The sequence below is a fragment of the Drosophila busckii genome, chromosome 2R, assembly GCF_011750605.1.
Source record: "Drosophila busckii strain San Diego stock center, stock number 13000-0081.31 chromosome 2R, ASM1175060v1, whole genome shotgun sequence".
NCBI lineage: Eukaryota > Metazoa > Arthropoda > Insecta > Diptera > Drosophilidae > Drosophila > Drosophila busckii.
In genome coordinates, this window is record NC_046605.1 from 5,342,242 (window position 1) to 5,361,608 (window position 19,367).

Genomic DNA, 19,367 nt, shown 5'->3' on the forward strand with positions numbered 1-19,367 from the left:
CATGTTAATAGCCCACTTAACATTATGCGCAGGCCAACTATAAAAATAGTTCAGCTAATGACGCAGCTGACCTTAAATAATTGTTCATGTCCATGTTGAACTTTTAGGCCCAGGCTTATGCAAGAGTACGAAACTACTTATTGTTTTTCTTTTCAACATTTTATTTGCTTACTTTTACAAAAAGTTTTCTGTTTTGTGTGCTTGGTATGTGGTTAATAAATTATTTAAGCCCTTACGTCTAGGGTCATGACTTACGATTCCTTAATGCTAATAAGAACTAACAAGGCTAAGCTAGTAGAAAAAAAACACTAAGAGTTGGTTTAAATATGCAAAACGCAGCTTAAGCATTAGGAAATTATTTTAGTTGACTTTAGCAATATTTTTGAATGAGCAGCAAATTAAGTAATTAATATTTAAATAAATTTTAGTTTGACATTATTGAAACTACTCAGAGGCATTTAAATATTTAGAATTGCGTGCATTTTTCTGAGTGTAACTTAATGTTGAGGTCAAGAGCTAATGCCTAGAGGTCAAGTGTATGTAAATCAAAGTCAAGTTGCAAGGACATTGTGTGTTGTAAGTTATGGCACAATTTGGTTAGTGTGAGGCCAAGTATTTGGATTAGTGCGGTTATCCTAGCTACAATTGTACTTATGAACAATAAAAAAGTTTGGGTACAAAGTTTATTGTACTATCACAAAATTGCTTCAATTGATTGCATGCTGGATTACAGGCTGGTTGTTGCCTGCAGCTTCAAGTAGCGCGTGCCGTGCTCCGCATCCGCCAAGCGTGCTATATGCTCCGAGGCAGCATAGCAGGTGGTGGCTGTGGGTGTGCCCGGTCTGCTGCTGTTATTGTTGTTGTTGTGCATGCTGCTGCTGTTGCTGCTTAGGCCGGACTCCAGCGCTGCGCTGCTGACACTCTGGCGTATGCGTGTGGCGCCCCAGATAAGCACCACCACCGAGGTGACCAAGATGCCCAGGCCTAGACCAGGCAGAAAGCTTTTGTTAAGCGAATCAATGACATCATAGCTATGCAGCAATGTGGGCGTGGACTGATGCACATGCTGCTGCTGTTGGCTGCCCACAATGCTGTTGTACTGACGCTTATTAATGGCATAATCCTCGCCAGAGCCAGGCTCCGGCTCAAGCTCATGCGGCGCATAATAAGGACGCCGCTGATACTGACGTCCGTATGGCTTGACGCCGGGACTGCTCAGCTGCAGCTGTGTAATGTTGGAGCAGCCTATGTTTACCTCCGCATTGGGATTTAGCTCCTGCACCATGACCAGGCAAAAGCGATAGCTGCAAAAGTAACTAAATAAGTAAATGCTAACTATAAGTTAATGCAATGTTAAGCACCTTTCGCCTATGACCAGCGAGGAGCTGTCGGGCACTATGACGCTCACAGTGTTCTGACCATTGACGAGCTTGCTCTCGCAGTGTATCTAGAGAAGATTAAGAGCGTGAGTTTTAAAATAAACTTAGCAGTTTGTGGTAAGCTTACGGGTGAATTGTCTATGAGTATCTCATTAATGTTCTCCTCCTTGTAGACAAAAATAGCATCACACATGTAATCCTTCTTGCTCAGATTCAGCAGCCAGGTAAGTATAAGCCCATAGTCCGCAGAGTAGTGCAGCTCGTGTAGAATAATCTGTGTACAAATTATATATATTATATAGCCAATTATTTTGTTGTAGCCTGCCACTTACCTCATCTGACAAATCCTTAAAATGCGCTGTTGTTTCATTAGGCTTTGCCAGCGTTTCAAGATGCTCCATTATATTGGCATTATCCTTCTCCACATTGTCCATATCACAGCTGAGCGTCTCCACGGGCACTTGCAGCAAAGGCGCGCCCTCTAGGCGTGGTGGTGTGACACAGGAAGCGCTCAAGCTGGAGGACAGCTTACTCAGCTGCAGCCACTCGGCAAAGGGGCGTATGCTGCAGTCGCAGGAAAGCGGATTATCCTGCATTTGCAGACTCTGCAGCTCATGGGCGCGATCCATGGCATTGCGCGCCACAATCGAAATGTCATTGCCCGCCAGACGCAGCTCACGCAACGACGGCAGCGGTATAATCAAATCTGAGGTGAGTGCGCGCAGAAAATTATGCGTCAAGTCCAAGACTGTAAGGCGCGTTAGATGCTGCAGCGAAGCGCTGGAAATGGCTACAATGCCATTGTAGCTCAAGTCCAAGCTGTCCAAGGCGCCCAGACCATAGAACGCATGATCCTGCAGCACATCAATCTGATTATGACGCAGCGACAAACTCACCAGACGTGAGAAGTTGGCCAGCGCTTTGTTCTGTATGCTCTTGATCATGTTGCGATTGAGATCCAGCGTTTCCAGCTGGCGCAGTCCAGGCAGCGTTTGTGCGCTTAATGGACCATTTAGATTGTTGGCTGTTAGGTCCAGCTGCCTAAGCGCCAAACACTGGCTAAGCGACTTGAGGCTTTGCGGATAATCGCCCAAGCGATTGCCGCCCAGCTTGAGCACCTCCAGCTTGCGTAGATTGCCAAAGGTGCGCTGTGAAATGCTGGAGATTTGATTGTTGCCCAGCTCCAGGTAAACCAAATTGGCCAGACCTACAAAGTCTGCAGTGCCGAGTGCTTTGATTTTGTTGTTGGCCAAATCTAAGCGCTCCAGCGCAGTTAGCGTGGACAAAGCATTCCAGGGCACGCTGAGCAAAGCATTGCCAGGCAGGCCCAGCGCTTGTAGCGGACCCTTGATGCCCAGAAAGGCAGACTTGTGCACGCGCTTGATTTCGCCCGAGGAGATGACCAGACCATGCAGCGAGATGCCATCAAAGATCTTGGCATCACTTAGGAAACTCACATTGCGCAACGAGCAGTCCAGCAGTGAGATGGAGTAAGGTGAAGTGCGCAGACGCTCCGCTACCAACTGTGAGTTTATTGAATTCAAGTTATTGGCTGCAGTTTAAGTTTAGTTCGCCTACTTACCAGCAAGCCATGCAGATCGATGTTGCAACGCAGCGTGTGCGGCAAATCGCAGCCGCATTCGAGTTCCGTGTTGCGCGTATTCGAGATGTTGGGACACTTCCACTCCAGCAGCCCATCGCTGTCCACGGGCAGCGGCAGCGATGACACTTCCTCCGCCTTGCGCTTCTTGGGCACGCTCTTGTTGAAATATTTGACCGTGGGCAGCTTCGATTTGACTTTGGGCGTTACAGCATTGTAGGCGGGCACAGCGGCAGCTGAGATAACATAAGCAGTGGGCGTGGTTGCAGTGCTGGCTATGCTTGTTGTAGTTGTTGTTGTTGTTGTTGTGGTATCTGCTAGCAAATCCTTTAGTTCATTGGCCGCCACCAGCGTGAGCGACAGCAACAGACAACTGCAATAGAAAATAAATATATAAATTAATAAAAATAGAAAATAAAATTATATACGCTTTTTGTTAATGAAAGGGAACTTATTTTCTACAAAAATAATATATATTTTACTAAATATAAATATGCGTAAATTATAAAAACTGTTTTTAGCTACTAAATTAAATTTTACGTAATATATTTAACTGTCTTATGTATAACTTTACAAGCATAGATGCTTATTTTTTAAACTTATTTAAAATAAAAATATTTTTAGAACATTTAGAATATATTTAAAAGATTTTTTTATTCATATGCATAAACAAATTAATGAGACTAATGTTTTCCATGTTGTTGTGTCTTTTTGCTATTTTAAAAATAAAACTGATAAAAATATTTTCAAATATACTATTTACTCATGGAAAATTTGCTTAGCTCATGGAAACTTTTTTTCTACACGTTGATTTTTTTTAGAAAGACTATTTGTGAAATTGCATTTGCATATTTGTAACTTTTGTGCCCAAGTGCTAATTGAATTGAAATTGTGCGTTTATTTTTTAGGTCAAGCAGCGTTGACACTTTGAGACACACACATACACACAGACAAACAAACGTATATAGATAAAGCTAGACAGATTGCATAGACTGCAATTTGCCAATTAAGCGCTTAACGCAATCAAAGACGTGCGATTTATTAGATGCAGCGACAAAGTGTGAGATACATTTGTGCTAGAATAGGCTGAACACAAAAAATAAAAAGAATATGCACCCTTATTGTTTATGTTTACATAGACTACGTGATAAGCAGTATTTCCCAATTTCCAGGCAGCAGCAGCAGCAGTTGAAAAGCGAAAGCTTTTTGAAGCCAATCAATGTTCATGTGACTGGGACAGCATCTTATTGTGGGGCAGCATCAAGCTAATTGACGCTATGTCTATGTGTGTGGGTGTGCGTATGTGTGTGTTTGTGTGTGTGTGACAAATTGCGTGCGAAGCTTTAAAAACCCCGATTTCGGGCGCTACGCGTGTTTAGTTGTAGTTTTGCTGTCGCCACGGAAGCGCTTTAATCAACGCATTAAAGTGGTCCTGGGCTCATCTCGCTGCAATCCTAGTTAAGCTACTAGTCACAAAACAAGGAATGGCTGCCAAGCTGACAAAATCGAATGCTATATGCTTGTTGCTGTTGCTGCTGCTGACGCTGACGCAGGTGCAGGCCAAGCTGCTGACGCGTTGCCAGCTGGCCAAGGAGCTGCTGCGCCATGACTTTCCGCGCAGCTATCTGTCCAATTGTAAGCAATAACTAAAACTAACTGTTTTGGCTACTACAATTGCCTTTCCATTGCGCAGGGGTTTGTCTGGTGGAAGCGGAGAGTGGACGCAGCACATCCAAGTCTATGCAGCTGCCCAATCAAAGCGTTAGCTACGGACTTTTTCAGGTAAGTCACAGCAACAGTTTAACAGCTTTTAATAACATTAAATACATTAACAGATTAACAGCAAAAATTGGTGTCGCAAGGGCCGTCGCGGTGGCATATGCAACATCAAATGTGAAGGTATAAAATATATAACTAGCCATGCAACGATAGCTTAAAGTTTGTTTATTGACAGAATTTCTAAACGATGAAATATCAGACGATTCGCGCTGTGCTATGCAGATCTTTAATCGTCATGGCTTTCAGGCTTGGCCCGGCTGGATAGCCAAATGTCGTGGGCGCACGCTGCCCGATGTGTCGCGTTGTTAAGACGCCAACAACAGCCGCTTGAGTTGCAGCTCTGCTAGTTTCTAGTTCTTACATACATATGCCCATACATATATGCATAGCTGTTTATTTATACATAAGTCACGCTCATTGGTTCATTGCATCTGATTTTTCGCAATTATATAAAGCCTAGCTATAGGTATACATATATTAAAACAAGATTAAGCATTTTCCAGGAATTTCGTTATCAGCTGCATGTTTGCAAACAAAAGGTCAACAACATATATATCATATATTTATTTGCCAATCCACTAAGGCAAGTTGGGGTTAAGCTACAGCCAAAAAATTTAAGCACAAACAAGCTGCTTATCACTAAAAAATCAACAACAACAACAGCAAGCTGCGACTACAACTACAAAAAAATATTCTTTGTTTTGAGCGCCAAGCAAACAGACAGACAAGACTCTCGTCTCTCTCTTTGTCACTCTCTGAGCAGCAAATAAATCGCCGTGTTGTGAGCACTGCGCGTTTCAGTTTTGAAATACATTGAAAACACATTTTTAATATATTTTAGTGTCTGAAGTCAAGCCCAGAGCGGCGCACATGTGCGCGCCACACATATAACAATAAATAAAAAAAAAGTCAATTATAAAGCACAACACGGCATAAGCTAACAACAAAAGAAGATACTGATCGTTGTATACAAACTAGTTATTATTGTTGTTCTCGCTTTTATTTTGTGTGCGCTAATTAACAAAGGTAAACATGACAGTACAAGTAAAAGTAATGTTCAGCGCATATTACGCATACGACATGTAACACGTATGCAAATACACAACTAACTATGTTGGCAATTAGTAGCGTTATTTCTTTAACTCGCTTTCGCTTAAATTCTTTTAAAATAAGTGCTAATCAATCTACCAACACTTGTTATTGAGTTGTCAAACTTTTCACAAGTCACCAACAGAATTTTGCCAATTGTACTTTAAGCTATAAAACAAACAATTATACACAGTGCCGGGCAGTTTAGCATAACAAATGGAACACTGACAAAAATAAGTATTGAAATCAGCAATACAATTTAATGCAGCAGTTAATACACTTCAGTAATTTATCTTTATATTTGACTTTAATATTCAAATAATAAAAACGTATTTGAATTTTATGCCAAGTGTATTTTATAGTCGACTGCTGTGTTATAGTAATACTTAAATATTTAAATTTGCTTCGTTGACTTTTGTAACTTCCGGTTGTAAAAACCTTTCGATAAGATTAGTCCATAGTCTCGACTAACAACTAATTTGGAGATAAAAGTAAAGTAATATGCAGCAGTAAAAATATTTAAACAATTAAAAATATTAACATATTTATATATTATAATTCTGACTTTATGTGAGTTGAGCTAACTTTCACTTTTGTTTATTTCAAAGCAGTCAATAAAATGTGAGCAGCTAAATTCTTTGCGTAGAGTATTTTATAATCGACTGTTGCCTGTTTTATTATAGTTAAATCCTTTCGATAAGATTAGACTATAGTCTTAACAAATAAACAGCCTTGTTTAGCTTATATGCATACAATTGAACTTGCAGTCAACTCGTGCGCATCACAAATTTAAAATACTAAGTATACGCGTTTACATTTAATTAGTTGCCGTCTAGTTATCAAGCCGTAATTCTACGAATTAATGAGCTTAATCTTAATTAAAATTCATGCATATAGCAAGTACTAATGCGGCTAATTTGTGCATTAGCTTTATACTAAATTTAGAATGGCTACAACTGTTTGCTTGAGTTTATTGTTGCTGCTCAGCTGTTTTATGCTTCAGCAACAGCAAGTGGAGTCCAAGCGCTACTTACGCTGCGAGCTAACCAAGCTAATGGTGCAACAGTATAGATTCGAAAAGAGTCTTATGTCCAATTGTAAGTAATTTAGTCTTTATATACGCTTAAGACTAATGCTAGTACTCAAAAGGGATTTGCTTGGTGGAGCATGAGAGCGAACTGGATACAAACAAGGTCAAGAACAATGAGAACCATAGCAAAAACTATGGATTATTTCAAATTAGCAACAAGGACTACTGCGCAGAGGGACGCAAGGGCGGTCTATGCAATATGAAATGTGAAGGCAAGTATGCTGCAGTAATTTTATATTATATCTATTTAATTAAAAGCATTTTTAGATCTGTCCAATGATGAAATATCTGATGATATGGCTTGTGCCAAGTTAATACAGCAGCGCGATGGCTTTAAGTACTGGAAGGGCTGGAATCGTTATTGTCGCAACACTCAAAATTTGCCCAACTTGGATGTATCCTGTAAACTAACTCAGATACCGCCATTGCGCCCAATATGGGGTTGATCTAAGGCTGACATAACTTGTTGACTAACTAAATTTAACAATTGTGTATAAACATTCAGGTTCTAGCTTTTAACAATTTGTATATTTTGTCGAATAAAAAGAAAGTGTTTAATGCTTCACTTTTAAGTTGTTTTGGCTTTAAAATATTTTTAAAAAATCAGTTTTTAATGAGCAAGCTTAACTTAAAATTATAATATATTTCTTAAGCTGTTATGCTTTAAAATATTTTTAAAAAGTATTCAATAAGCATTTTAAGAGTCAGTTAAATTTTTATTTCTTTTTCGATTTTTTTCTTGAAGTCATTGTATTTATTTTCTTTACATTTTATGCTCTACAATAAATTCAAATTAAAGCCTCTGCTTATCAGTATATTATACAAACAGCTTTGCCACGCCCACGACAGAGACACAAGCCAGAGAGCTGCGTAGGCGTCTGTCCTCAGCTAAACGCCTCGGCATTTTGAGTTTAATCGAAGCACGCGCCACTGCGCTTCCTAGACGCCTCACACTGTCTGTGCCCTGTGCTGTCAACTGTGCCTGCTGCAAGGGCGTTGCAACAAGCCTACGTTTACTTAGAAGATCTAATGAAATGCAGATACAAAAAAAAAAAGGTAACAGTTGCAAGCAAACTAGGCGTAAGGTTCTTTGCAGTTATATGAGCTATGCCTTCACTTTTAGTCTGTGCTTTGCTGTAATTGATAGTTCAGCTGTTGTGTGTGTGTTGTGGTAAGGCTATAACTAGAGCTATGCTAAAGCGGCTGTAATATCATTTGCATTTCCGTTTTAACAAAAGCCGCATTTCCGTTTTAGGTTTGCCAGCCCAGCCAAACACAATGAAAGAGCAGCAACAGTTTGAGACTCAAAAATCAGAGCGTAACTACAAATTACAATGCTATGGCAATGGCTATAATATATATATTCAGGCATTTGTATGTAGGCAGGTATATATAAACAATTGTTGTTATTGTTATGGCTGCCTGGTTCCATTAGAATGCGTTTTGCATATGTACGTGGTCAAAATAAATCAACGTACTATGGAGTGTTGCTGCTGCCACATTTAGGCATAAGGGCGTGTGCAACAAGTGTGCAACGGCGCTTGCAACATCCTCTGCACACAAATATTTGAATTGCAGCTCAACCTGCTGCTGCTGTTTGCTGCTTGCTACGCCTTTTGTCACGCTAACTGGCCACCGCATAGACTAACTCCAGCTATAACAATAATGTTCGAAACGTTTCAGTGCGTTTAATTTCCGTTGGTGTTTTGGTCAAGCTTTGGTCGCTCGCTCGCCCGCTTGCTCCACTCGACTCATCGCTCATCGTTGTCATTGTCGCTGCTTAGCTAATTATGCATAAAATGCAACCAAACATGAATCACAGCAGCAACAACAATAGCTAGAGTTCAAAGCCAGGCCCACTAATCCTGCTGGCTGACTCAGTCTATTTACTATCTAGCCTAGAAGTCTTCATCTGCTATTGCGCCAATGCGCATATCACATCCGTCTAGACGCCATCGACAGCCAACTTGTTAGCCTTATTTCCTTCTCCCTACCTTGAGCGCTGTCGCTGCTTTGGAGTTTGCGCTCTTAGTTCTGTTTTTAGCACTCGCTTGCTAATCAAGCCGCCAACTCAAGCAGTCAGCCATGCTAGCTTTGCCTATAAAAGCGTTTCTAAACTAAAAAAAAAATAAAGAGTTCAAAAAGCCACAACGTTGCTGTTGCTGTTGCCGTTGCCAGCGCCGCATTAACATTCTTTTCATCTGAGCACAGTCACAGCGTCACCCACACACTTGGCTAGTTAATATGCTGAACCTGAAATTCAATACACTCAGAGAAAAACAACAGTGCTGCAGTGAACTACTCTTTAAAATTATGTTGTAGCATTACAAATATTATTGAAATGCATTGCAACAATAAATAAATTTAAAGCTTTAAATATTGCTTATCTAAATTTTATGCCAATGTATAATGAGTTTGCTATGTTGAAATAGGCACTAAATTTTAGCACAGATTTATTGATTAGCGCTAACAAAAAGATTAACGCTTGTATATGCAAGATCTTAAAGATTATTTAATTTATTGTCGCTATGCTAAGCCAACTGGAAAACATTTGCATACATTTTAAAAATAGAGTGAGCGCTAATATCTTATTTATATATTTTACAGAAGCAATATATATAAATTTGTATATTGTGGAGTAAACTAAATATTTTATTATAATTATTTGTTAATAAAAATACTAAATATATTAAAATATAAAATGACAGCTTTGAATGTTCAGCGATTTAAGTGCAACAAAATTAACCAAACCTAATGCAAATAATTTTGTGCCAAGCTATGATTAAATTTAAATAGTTCAAGACATTTAGCTTTGCTCAACTGGCTGCAATACCAGCAAACAACTTCAACTCAGAGCTGCTGCAAGACAGAGAGAGCAGGATGATATATAGAGAGAGAGAACGCATCATATTATTTTGTGTAGGCGCAGCTCGTAGCGCCGCGCACAGCGAGAAATCCCAAGCAGTCGGTGCTGTGGCTCAAAGCCAAAGCAAGTCTGGCCAAAAAATAAAATAAAAACGTATACACAAACACAAAACTGGCTGAAATTAAGGCACGTCAACGGAAATAAACCTTTTTTATTTTATTTGGATTTTATTTTACTCTTTATCTCTTTCTTTTTTATACATTTTTCTTTGCTGTATGTGCGCGCGCACAAGCAAATGACTCAAAATGTGTTGTTGTTAACGGCATTGCAGCGTTTTCTTTGGAATGAAACTGTTGGCTGCAGACACGCTCTCGATGTGGCTCGACTCGGCAAGCGGCGATGCCGATGTGCAGATTGAGATACATATGATAATGATGCCGCAACTTTGAATGGCAGCTGGGTGTGCAGCAAGCAACGCCACACACAATGCACAGCAGCTGACTCGATTTTTGGCTGCTACTCTGCCTGTCATTAGCCAAAGCAAAAAACTGATTTAGTTGAGCTGCGCGCCTGCAATAATCATCAGCATCAATAAACTGCAAACAGCAACAACAGAGGCGTTGACCACATGCTGAGCTTGCGCCCACTGTGCTCCAAACAGAGGCGTTAATCTGCCTGCAATCTCTTGGCCAAACGGCATTCAACTTAACCCGCTGCTTTGCTTGTGTGTGTGTGCACATAATTTAATGCCAAATTGCCATACAAACATAGACAGATGCTTTACGTTTGTTTAATTTATTTTTCAGCAAATTTTTGTGCCTAACTTGGCCAAAAGCATGCAATAAGCCACTGAACAATTAAAAACGCGTTTTTTTTTTTTTTTTGTTTAGCTTGCCTTGTTTGGTGTGGCAATAAGCCAAAGTTAAAATACATAAAGACAAATTGTTGTGGGCGCTGCAACGAATGTTGCATGCGCTGCCACAAAACTTTTCAAATTATTACAACTATTTTGGAAAAAATCTTAAGACAATTGCCAAATTGCTTAAAACCTTTTCATGCGTCATTCAAAGCACATTACAGCAGTTATTTTTCCTCACAACATGTCACTTGCAACTTGCAACACATGCACAGTTAATTTGTTGCAGCTGCTGCTGCGGCAACTAGCTTAGCTATATTGTATATAAAGCTTACAACAAAAATTTCCCACAAAACTGTTGCTGCAGCCGTTAAATTAGGCAACTTGTTGCTAATAATGACAGCAACATGTTGCTGCAAATCAAAAAGGCCAAAGGCTAAATTAACCATTTGGCCGTGCTTGCAATTTTTTCTTTTTTAATTTGTTACTGCTGACCATTGCCATATTGGGCACTTGCTCTGGGGCAAATTCAATATCAACCTGCTTGCATTGTTAACGCTTGAGCAAACATTAACGAAATAAACAACAGCAATAATAACTATGCACGAAAGCGCAACGAAAATCTGGCAACATAACAAACAGCAGCGCGCATACGAATAGAATATGAAAATAAAATAAAAATAAATGCTAAAACAGTGTGCATTATGGAAATAATAAATATATTAAAGAAAAGCTTTGGCAATAAACTCAAACTTTAGTTGATATTTTGTTCTATGTTTTACTAAATTGCTTAATAGAGAATTTAGAATTATAGTATTATGAAGCTTATGACTTGTCAACTTAAGACAAATCATAGAAATTGTAAGCTTATAATATAAAAGCTCTGGCAATTAGTTAAACTAATTGGTAAGCCATTAACAAATTTCAGTTGTTCATCTTCAAGCAAATTTGTTTATTGATTTATACATTTTTTTGTTGTATACCTTTTACTAAATATGATTAGTTAGTATGATTGAATTTAGAATTATATAAATCGAATTTAGCTTAGTAATAGCTTCTTATTCAACTTTTTCTTAGCTATTATCTCTCTCTATTATCTTTAAGTGTACGCTGCTGTAGCTGCGTGGTTATATTCATATGCACATGCATGTATAGTAATTTCGCATGTGTGTGTCTTAAGCAGCGCGCAAGTGTGGCAAATGAAATTTATGTCTAGCGCGTGAAAATAGTAAAAGTTGCGGCCAAACGACGGCATAAAGCAAAGCAAAGCAAAAGCCAGCCAAAGGTCAAAATGTCACGCAACTTAAATAGACAGAGGCATACTGCAATATGTGTACGTGTGTGTGTATGTGTGTATTTAGGCTGCAAGTAGCTAAAACTTGCAACCACAAAACCCAAAAGGCAACGTGCAGCAAACAAAAGACGCCGCAGCAACGTTGCTGGCAGCTGTTGCATGGAACTTGTTGTGACTGAGTGAGAAGCGTGAGGCGGCGGCGTCGCATTTGGGCATGCAAAAAGGGCAGAGGGGCATGCGAGCTAGACAGGAAACAGTGCAAGGGATTTAATTGTGATCCTGGCAGGCTCTCACAATGACATGGCAATAAAAATGCGCCTTTTGTATGCATTGTGTGGCTGGCTGCTTAAGACGGAAACGGATGTTGTCCTTTGCATACAAAACAAACGAAGCAAACAAATAAACATTAACTGATATCAAATAACACGGCGTACAGTAGCTGCATAGACAAGTTAGAGCTTGTTGTGGCCTTGCCAGCGCTTAGGCAAGTGTCAAAATAGCAATTATGCCAAAAGGCTACAGCGAATATGTGTCAGAAGTTAAGCCTATTAAGCGTTGCTAAAAAACGAATGACTCAGGCAACGAACTTGCCCCGTCTAGCAGCGCGTTTGTAATTAGTAAATGTTAACGCAACTAAAATGCGCAGCGGACAGTTTAAATAAGCCAAGCGAGCAGCCAAGCAAACAGGGCACATAAATTAAACGCCAAATTACTTTCAGTTGTTGCTGCCACATGCCGCAGGCTGTGCGCATTCATATGCAAATGGCCAAAACTGCAGCAAGCAGGCAACGCACAAGGCAACAGCATCAGCAGCAACAGCAACAAAATTAAATACAAAACCAATTTAATTTAAATGAAATTCAGTTTTTGTAGTCTACGCTGGCTTAAGCCTGAGCCACTGTTGTTATTGCTTGCTGCTTTTAGGCTTAACAGCAAAGCGTACAACAATGTTCATGCCACATAAAGTAGAGTATTTTGTAAAGAATCGAAACTCGGCTTAAGTTCATACAAAATGGTTTGTTTACCTTAAGGGATTAAACAAATCAAAAAAGAATAGCATGCTGTTGTATTTATTAACTCGCATTTTGTGTCTGTGTGCCAAACGAAAACAATAACTTGACCAACAATTGATGTCACTTATGTGGCATTTTTAATTGTTCAAGTGTGTTTTGTGCTTATAAATTTATTTTCGTATAAAGCCGCCTACTTAACCAAGTGTCTATGTGCATGTGTGTGTGTGCGTTCAATTAAAAAGTAATTTGCCTAACAACAAACAACTTGAAAAAAAAAAAAAAATCAAACAGACTTTAGCAACACAGCAGCAACCTCAAAGACGACACCCACACATTTCCGTTTGTCAGCCCACTCTCGAAATAATGTTTACCAATTCGAGTTGTTGTTGCTGTTGCTGGCTGGCTGGCTGGCTATTGTGGAAAAACAAGTTTCTAGACTAATTTGCAGTCCGCTTGACAATATTGCCCGTAATTTTAAAAACTAGAAATTAACAAAGCTACAAATACAAGCTTGAGCGCAAATGCAAATGCCGCGCTGCTCAATATTTTGTGAATGAGCGCGCTGCAGTTAAGATTGAAGATTTTGTAATGCAGTCAAAAATTCCAAGCAGGTTTTGGTTTTATTCATAAATTTTCGACATGCTAATAAAGCCATGTACAAGTTGTTTGAATAATATAAACAAATTTAATGGCATGTAAATTTTAAATTAAAATAAAGCAGTACTTTAAGTTGAAGAGCAGAATTTCTAGTTTATATGCAAGCTTAGCAAAGTTTATTACAAACAACTTGAAAAAATCCATAATACCCAGCTTTAAGCGCAGAGTGTGCACCAACCCAAGTTCACAGCCCACGCATCAGCAGCAAGAGCAGCAACAACATCGACATCAATGGCGACTGCGGCGCCGCCAACGCACGTGCATAATGCTAAATCGGCTGTTAATTGCGACATTTCGAAAGTCAATAGACAAAAGCCACATGCCACATGCTACAAGGCGGCAACAGCCGCTGTGCCATAAAAAGTCTTTTTCTCCAAACTGTCAAAATTCATATAAAACTTTAAACGCTACGAGAAAAACAAAAATAAACAGCGGAAGAAAGCCACTTGAGTTTGGGTTTCGAATTCAATTTGCCTATAAATGTCACGTCTGCCTGCGCATGGGCGTGTGGGCGTGTGTCCAGTGTATTAACTATGTTAAAGTTGCGTTGCGGAAATAGATTTGTAGTATACCAAATTAAAGTTATTATAGCTATGATTGTAGCTTGACAATGCTGCAAACATGTCAAGCGAAACACACACACATACATTGGTAAAATTATACTATATGTTAGGCCCACACGTAAGCGACTTCGGGGATTTTGTGGAAAAGCTAGCCCACACACAAAATGCCAGGCCGCGCTTAACTTGTATGTCAAGAAATTGTAGACGCTGTTATTTGGTTGCTGCGTTGGAGTATGCTAAGTGAATGGCTCTAGCTGTGTGTGCCTTTGCCTTTAACTTAGCCCATGCACTGCAAGAAATCATTTTGGCTGTTCATTAAGCCAAAGAAATGCGCAGCCCACACACACACATATGCTACAGAATGTAGCATGTAAACTGCATGTAATTGCCACTAAACAAAGCAATTGATTTGCTTTTGATTCAAAGGCTTACTATATATATATAAGCTATATAACTGTTGGCGACATACTTATCAGCATCGATGTGACTCGCTTAAAAGCGCGCAAGTGGGCAGCATTTCAGTTTATTTTTTTCTGCTGCTGCTGCTTGCCATTGCCAAATTTGGCAACTTGTTGTGGAGCAACAACAGCAGCACATAGTAGTTGTGTTAGTAATAAGTAGCACAACGCTTTTTTATATACGTGAAGACTTTCCTGCTGCAAATGACGGCTTATAAATGACGCCCACAGCTGGGCAAACAAAAGACTTAGGCAGCAAACTTGCCGCCAGCACAGCAACAAAAGAACCAACCAGCAGCAAAGCTCAGCTAAGCAAACCAAGCGGCTAATGAGCACATGTAAAGCAGTAACAAAATAAAAAAAATTATATAAACATTAATTATGTACATTTTTTTCTACTCTTGCTGCTGCTGCTGCCGCTTCTCTTGCCGTTGTAGGCGTTCAAAATGAAATGAAAATAAAATGTTGTTGTTTAAACGCCGCAGCAGCAACATGCTGTGAAAATTATGAGCGATGTTTAGAAAATTAAAGAAACACAAAAGGAAAATATTAAAAAACCAAATAAAATAAAAGAAAGCCAGACAACGACAAAGCGCTAATTGCGCGTAAACTGAGCAGCTGTCTATATGTGTATATGTTTGCATATGTGTGTGTGCGTTGCGTAGGTTGAACAAACTTCTTGAAGCTGTCAGCAGCTACAATCAGCTTGTCTCTCGCTTTTCATTTACACAAATGTACATAAGCAATTTTTTTTAAATTTATAATTTTTTGTTTTTGGTATTTTTCAAATGACAGCAGGGAGTCGCCATAATTGCCGCGCAACGGAAGTGCGCCTGTCTAACGAACTTTTGCCAGCATTAAATGAGACTAAACATGACGCAATGCCAAAAAGCGGCCAAAGCTACAAACTTAAATTTAATTTATGTGTATTATAATAATTAAAGAGCCAAAGCAAAAGTTACTGCCAGCGTTAAACTATATATTTATATGAGAAATCAAAGCATAGTGCAAACTAATATTAATTAATTTAACTATAAAGGCAAGCGCGATTAACACTCATTAGTTTTGATAATTTAGGCGCTGGCGGCTAAATACATTAAGCATCATTAAAATATAATTTGCAATTAACAACCATAAGCTGACTAAATATATAAATTGATATTAGAAGTGTATTAACCTACATATATAGCTATGAAGGAGAAATTTGTTGTAGGCGTTTGATTTGATTTAAAAGCTGTTTGTTTGGCATTTAATGCTCCACTTAAGATATGTTAAAAGTTTTAACTTAATACCAATCTATATGTAGCTATGCGTTTGTGCCAGTTTAAGCAACAACAAGAAGTGTGCATAAAATTGCCATAAATAAACTTGTAGATAAGTAAATGTTTTGTCATAAAATTAGCTCGTTGGCGTTAAAAAAGTAAAACTCACCTTAGTCTGAGCCACATGCTGTTGAAGACACACACACACACACACGTACAGGAAAAATTTACAATTTTTATTTGTTTTAGTTTTGTTTTAAGAGCGTGCGAAACCGTAGCAGACGCTGCACAGTTGAATTTATTAGTCAGCCAGTGATGTTTATTGATCGTTGGAGAGTATGTGTCGCGACTGAGACAATAAAGCGCATTAACTTTCGAGCTCTACCTGACAGTTAGACTCTAGACTGTTGTGTTGGCTGCTTGCTCCAGTAGCGTAGGTAAGTGCTTATTTAAAATGCGATAACGATCTTTACGCTGCAGAGAGCGCCTGGCAACAATAACAATGCGCTGTCAGTTGACACTGCTCGACTTGGACATGGCACACAAACACTCACACACACACACACACTAGCACTGAGAGAATTTCATTCATAAAAACGTTGTGGCAAGTACTCTAGGTATAATCAAATAGCCGTATCAGCAGCCAGAAACGAATACACAAAACAAAGAGCCGGAAACGGATGCAACGTTGCTTATTGTTGTTGTTGCTGCTCTTGCTGCGTTGGCTTTGTATGCGCTGCAGGATACTTGTAGGGATGAAGACGTTGTTGATTGTTGTCGCATTCTCAGGTACGCGTTACAAGCTAAAGTTGTAGCTTAGCTCAGTATTGTTTAATTTGCATTTGCATGCTCAAATGCGTTTCACGTTTAAAGCCGCGCCACACACCAAACGAATGACTGCAGCCACAAACTTTACACTGCAAATACTATTTACACAATTGTTGCAGTCGGCAAGCACATGCTACTAAACGCGAGCGAGCTTGGCCAAGAGAGAGAGATACTGAGCGCGACTGCCAACAACAACTGAACGTGTCAACGACTAAAACTCAACTGAGCCGCTTAAACTCATTATGAAGCGCATAAACCTACAGCAGCTCTCAGGTAAAAGGTAAATCGAGCCGAGCTCGAGCTCTCACAGCCGAAGCAAGTCTCAATGAAACGAAACGCAGCGCAGCGTTAATTTTCATTCACAAAATACTGGGCTTTGGCTTCGGCTGTCACGACGGCTTGCTCACAGTATGAGTGGTCAGTTGGACGCCTCTGCTATTGCAGCTGCTGCTTCTGCTGCTGTTGCTTTTGTGTGGGCAGCAGCAAGCGGCGACGACAACAGCATTGAATTGTACATATCAACGCAGATCTGTTTGCAGACAATTCCAGCAAACAAACAGACACAACTAGTCAGAGATTGCATGCCAGCCATATTTAGCCAAAGTACACACACACACACACACACACACACACTCAGACGTTCTGTGTGTAACCCAAATTCTATTTGTAAAACTAAGGCCAAGATCGTCTGCAAAATAAATAAATCACAGCAAAGCCAGCGTTAGAGCCAGCGAGAAAAAGTTCTCACACTCGCTTTAGCTTTGGCTTTAGCATTGCATGCTGACCGATCGGTGGCTGTTTGATTTTCACATGTGATGTGTGCCGCTGCAAAACAATTTTCCTCTAGTTGTTGTTTCCTTATGCCGTTTATTCTTTTTTCTTCTTAACAGGCGTGCTAACCACTAACTAGACTGGCAGTAGCACATGCACAAATATGGACAATGGGTAAACGGGTTATGTGTTGAAGTGTTAGAGCTTGTGATTAGACGCCGTGCGTTTAGTGTTTGCTGTTAGTAATTTTATATAGAAACGTGTGTATCTTGGGGGTTGTCTTAATTTACGCTAGGCTAGTGTCCAGCGTTTCGCTCTTGATGGGCACCAATGAGGGCGGTATGTTAAGTGTTTTGCCTGGACAGGCGGCTTCATACTGATGCTTGAGGCTTTCCATCTCATAGACACAAGTGGATAGCGCGGTGCGCAATTCGCAAAGCAGCACCATGTCCGAACGCAGCTCATTAAAGGCTGTACATATATCCTCAGTAGGCGGCGGCGCGGGATCTGTTGAGTAGTACATAGCAGTTGCAATTATAGCTTCAATTTATGGGCAGCCAACTTACCAACTTTGAACTCCTGTATGGCCTGCTCTAGCGCTTTCACCTTGCGCTGTCCTATATTCGCGGGCAATTTCATTTTTTGCGAGCGCAATGATACACCAGAGCCACGCAGATCGGCAAACTTGATGCCGCTGCTGCCAATTTCGATGGCATTTACCACAGAGTCCACCTTGGAGGGTCGCGGCGTGTGATGCACCTTTTTCTTATGCAGTTTCTTTTCGTATTTGCGTGTGCTTGGCGTATTAGCAGACTGTTCGTTTTGCTGATCCGCCTGGGAGATGAGTTTCTGTAGATCTTGTGTTTTACGCTCGCGTTCCTTTTTGCGTGCTTCGATTTTCTTCATTTCATTAATGAGCATTTGTTCCTCCTCAACTTGCTGTGTGGTGCGCTTAAATAGTTTCTCCAATTGCTCCTTGCGGCGTCGTTCATGCTCTGCGTCATATGCATATGTTTTCTTTTCGTTTGTCTGGTTTTTGGCCTTTGCCAGTAATGCAATGACATCGTAATAACGCTCCTTTAGCTCTTCTACAGTTTTCTTGCCATGTTGCTCGCGATTCCAGCGATCCGCCATTACAATAAATCTCAAGTCATAGCTGTAAAATATGCAAAGTTAGCTTGTTTACATTAAAATGGTTTGCCCACCACTTACCGCCTAGCTAGGTCAAATAGATGATCTGTCTGCACTTTACTCCAGTTCTGTATGTTGTTACGCAGGTGTGCATTGTACTCGCTCATGGTATAATTTGGAATCTCCAACTGCTTGTTGAATTTGGCAAACGGATAATCTGTGGAGTCATCAGTTGTGCGCTTCCAATGATGAAAGACTGCACCATCATTGCGCGCCGGATTAGAAAAAGGTGCCCACTCCCATTTGCGCACTTTCTTCATGCCAAGACGCGCTTTGTTTTGTTTGTAGCCGGCACCAATGCCCAGTGCAGTATCTGTGGGCAGCAATGGAGGTGCATCTTTCTTGTCAGTATATAGCAATGCAAAAACCTCGCGATGCATGCCCTCTGGTCGACGGGATGCATGTTTAGTTCTGTAAACATAAAAGCAAACATTATTGTAATAAGACTTCTTAGGCAAAAGCAAGCATTTTTACTAACCGCTCAAAATTGCGCTTCTTTGTTGCCAGAAACGAATCTCTGGTTATCTCGGGCGTATTGGCACGCTCAATGTCCAAAATATCACGCACATCTGCCGACATTTTACTCAAAAATTCACAAATTTAATAAGTAATCTTCAAGAAATAGGTTTTGTTTTGCTTTTTCACTTTTCGCGAATATTATCCAACACTAA

At 40.0% G+C, this 19,367-nt stretch overlaps 4 protein-coding genes across 4 annotated transcripts; 2 read left to right on the forward strand and 2 right to left on the reverse strand.

The window, feature by feature from the left end:
• Nucleotides 1-397: 397 nt before the first annotated feature.
• Nucleotides 398-16,856, reverse strand: LOC108597104. The gene is made up of 6 exons (XM_017983476.1): nt 16,076-16,856; nt 2,962-3,352; nt 1,712-2,902; nt 1,507-1,653; nt 1,362-1,447; nt 398-1,304 (listed from the first exon to the last, which is right to left on the reverse strand). Exons 1-6 carry the CDS (start codon nt 16,090-16,092, stop codon nt 728-730), a joined length of 2,409 nt encoding a protein of 802 aa, XP_017838965.1. The 5' UTR covers nt 16,093-16,856; the 3' UTR covers nt 398-727.
• On the forward strand, nt 4,227-5,194 carry LOC108597106 (lysozyme). The gene is made up of 4 exons (XM_017983478.1): nt 4,227-4,614; nt 4,673-4,761; nt 4,815-4,878; nt 4,934-5,194. Exons 1-4 carry the CDS (start codon nt 4,464-4,466, stop codon nt 5,065-5,067), a joined length of 438 nt encoding a protein of 145 aa, XP_017838967.1. The 5' UTR covers nt 4,227-4,463; the 3' UTR covers nt 5,068-5,194.
• LOC108597105 (lysozyme) lies at nt 5,609-7,502 on the forward strand. Its single transcript, XM_017983477.1, has 4 exons — nt 5,609-5,784; nt 6,776-6,944; nt 6,997-7,149; nt 7,205-7,502. The coding sequence occupies exons 2-4, from the start codon at nt 6,794-6,796 to the stop codon at nt 7,381-7,383; spliced, it is 483 nt and encodes a 160-aa protein (XP_017838966.1). The 5' UTR covers nt 5,609-5,784; nt 6,776-6,793; the 3' UTR covers nt 7,384-7,502.
• Nucleotides 16,857-17,584: 728 nt separating the features above from the next.
• Nucleotides 17,585-19,333, reverse strand: LOC108595454 (DNA methyltransferase 1-associated protein 1). The gene is made up of 4 exons (XM_017980693.1): nt 19,175-19,333; nt 18,718-19,107; nt 18,072-18,661; nt 17,585-18,012 (listed from the first exon to the last, which is right to left on the reverse strand). The coding sequence occupies exons 1-4, from the start codon at nt 19,273-19,275 to the stop codon at nt 17,792-17,794; spliced, it is 1,302 nt and encodes a 433-aa protein (XP_017836182.1). The 5' UTR covers nt 19,276-19,333; the 3' UTR covers nt 17,585-17,791.
• Between the last annotated feature and the right edge of the window lie 34 nt (nt 19,334-19,367).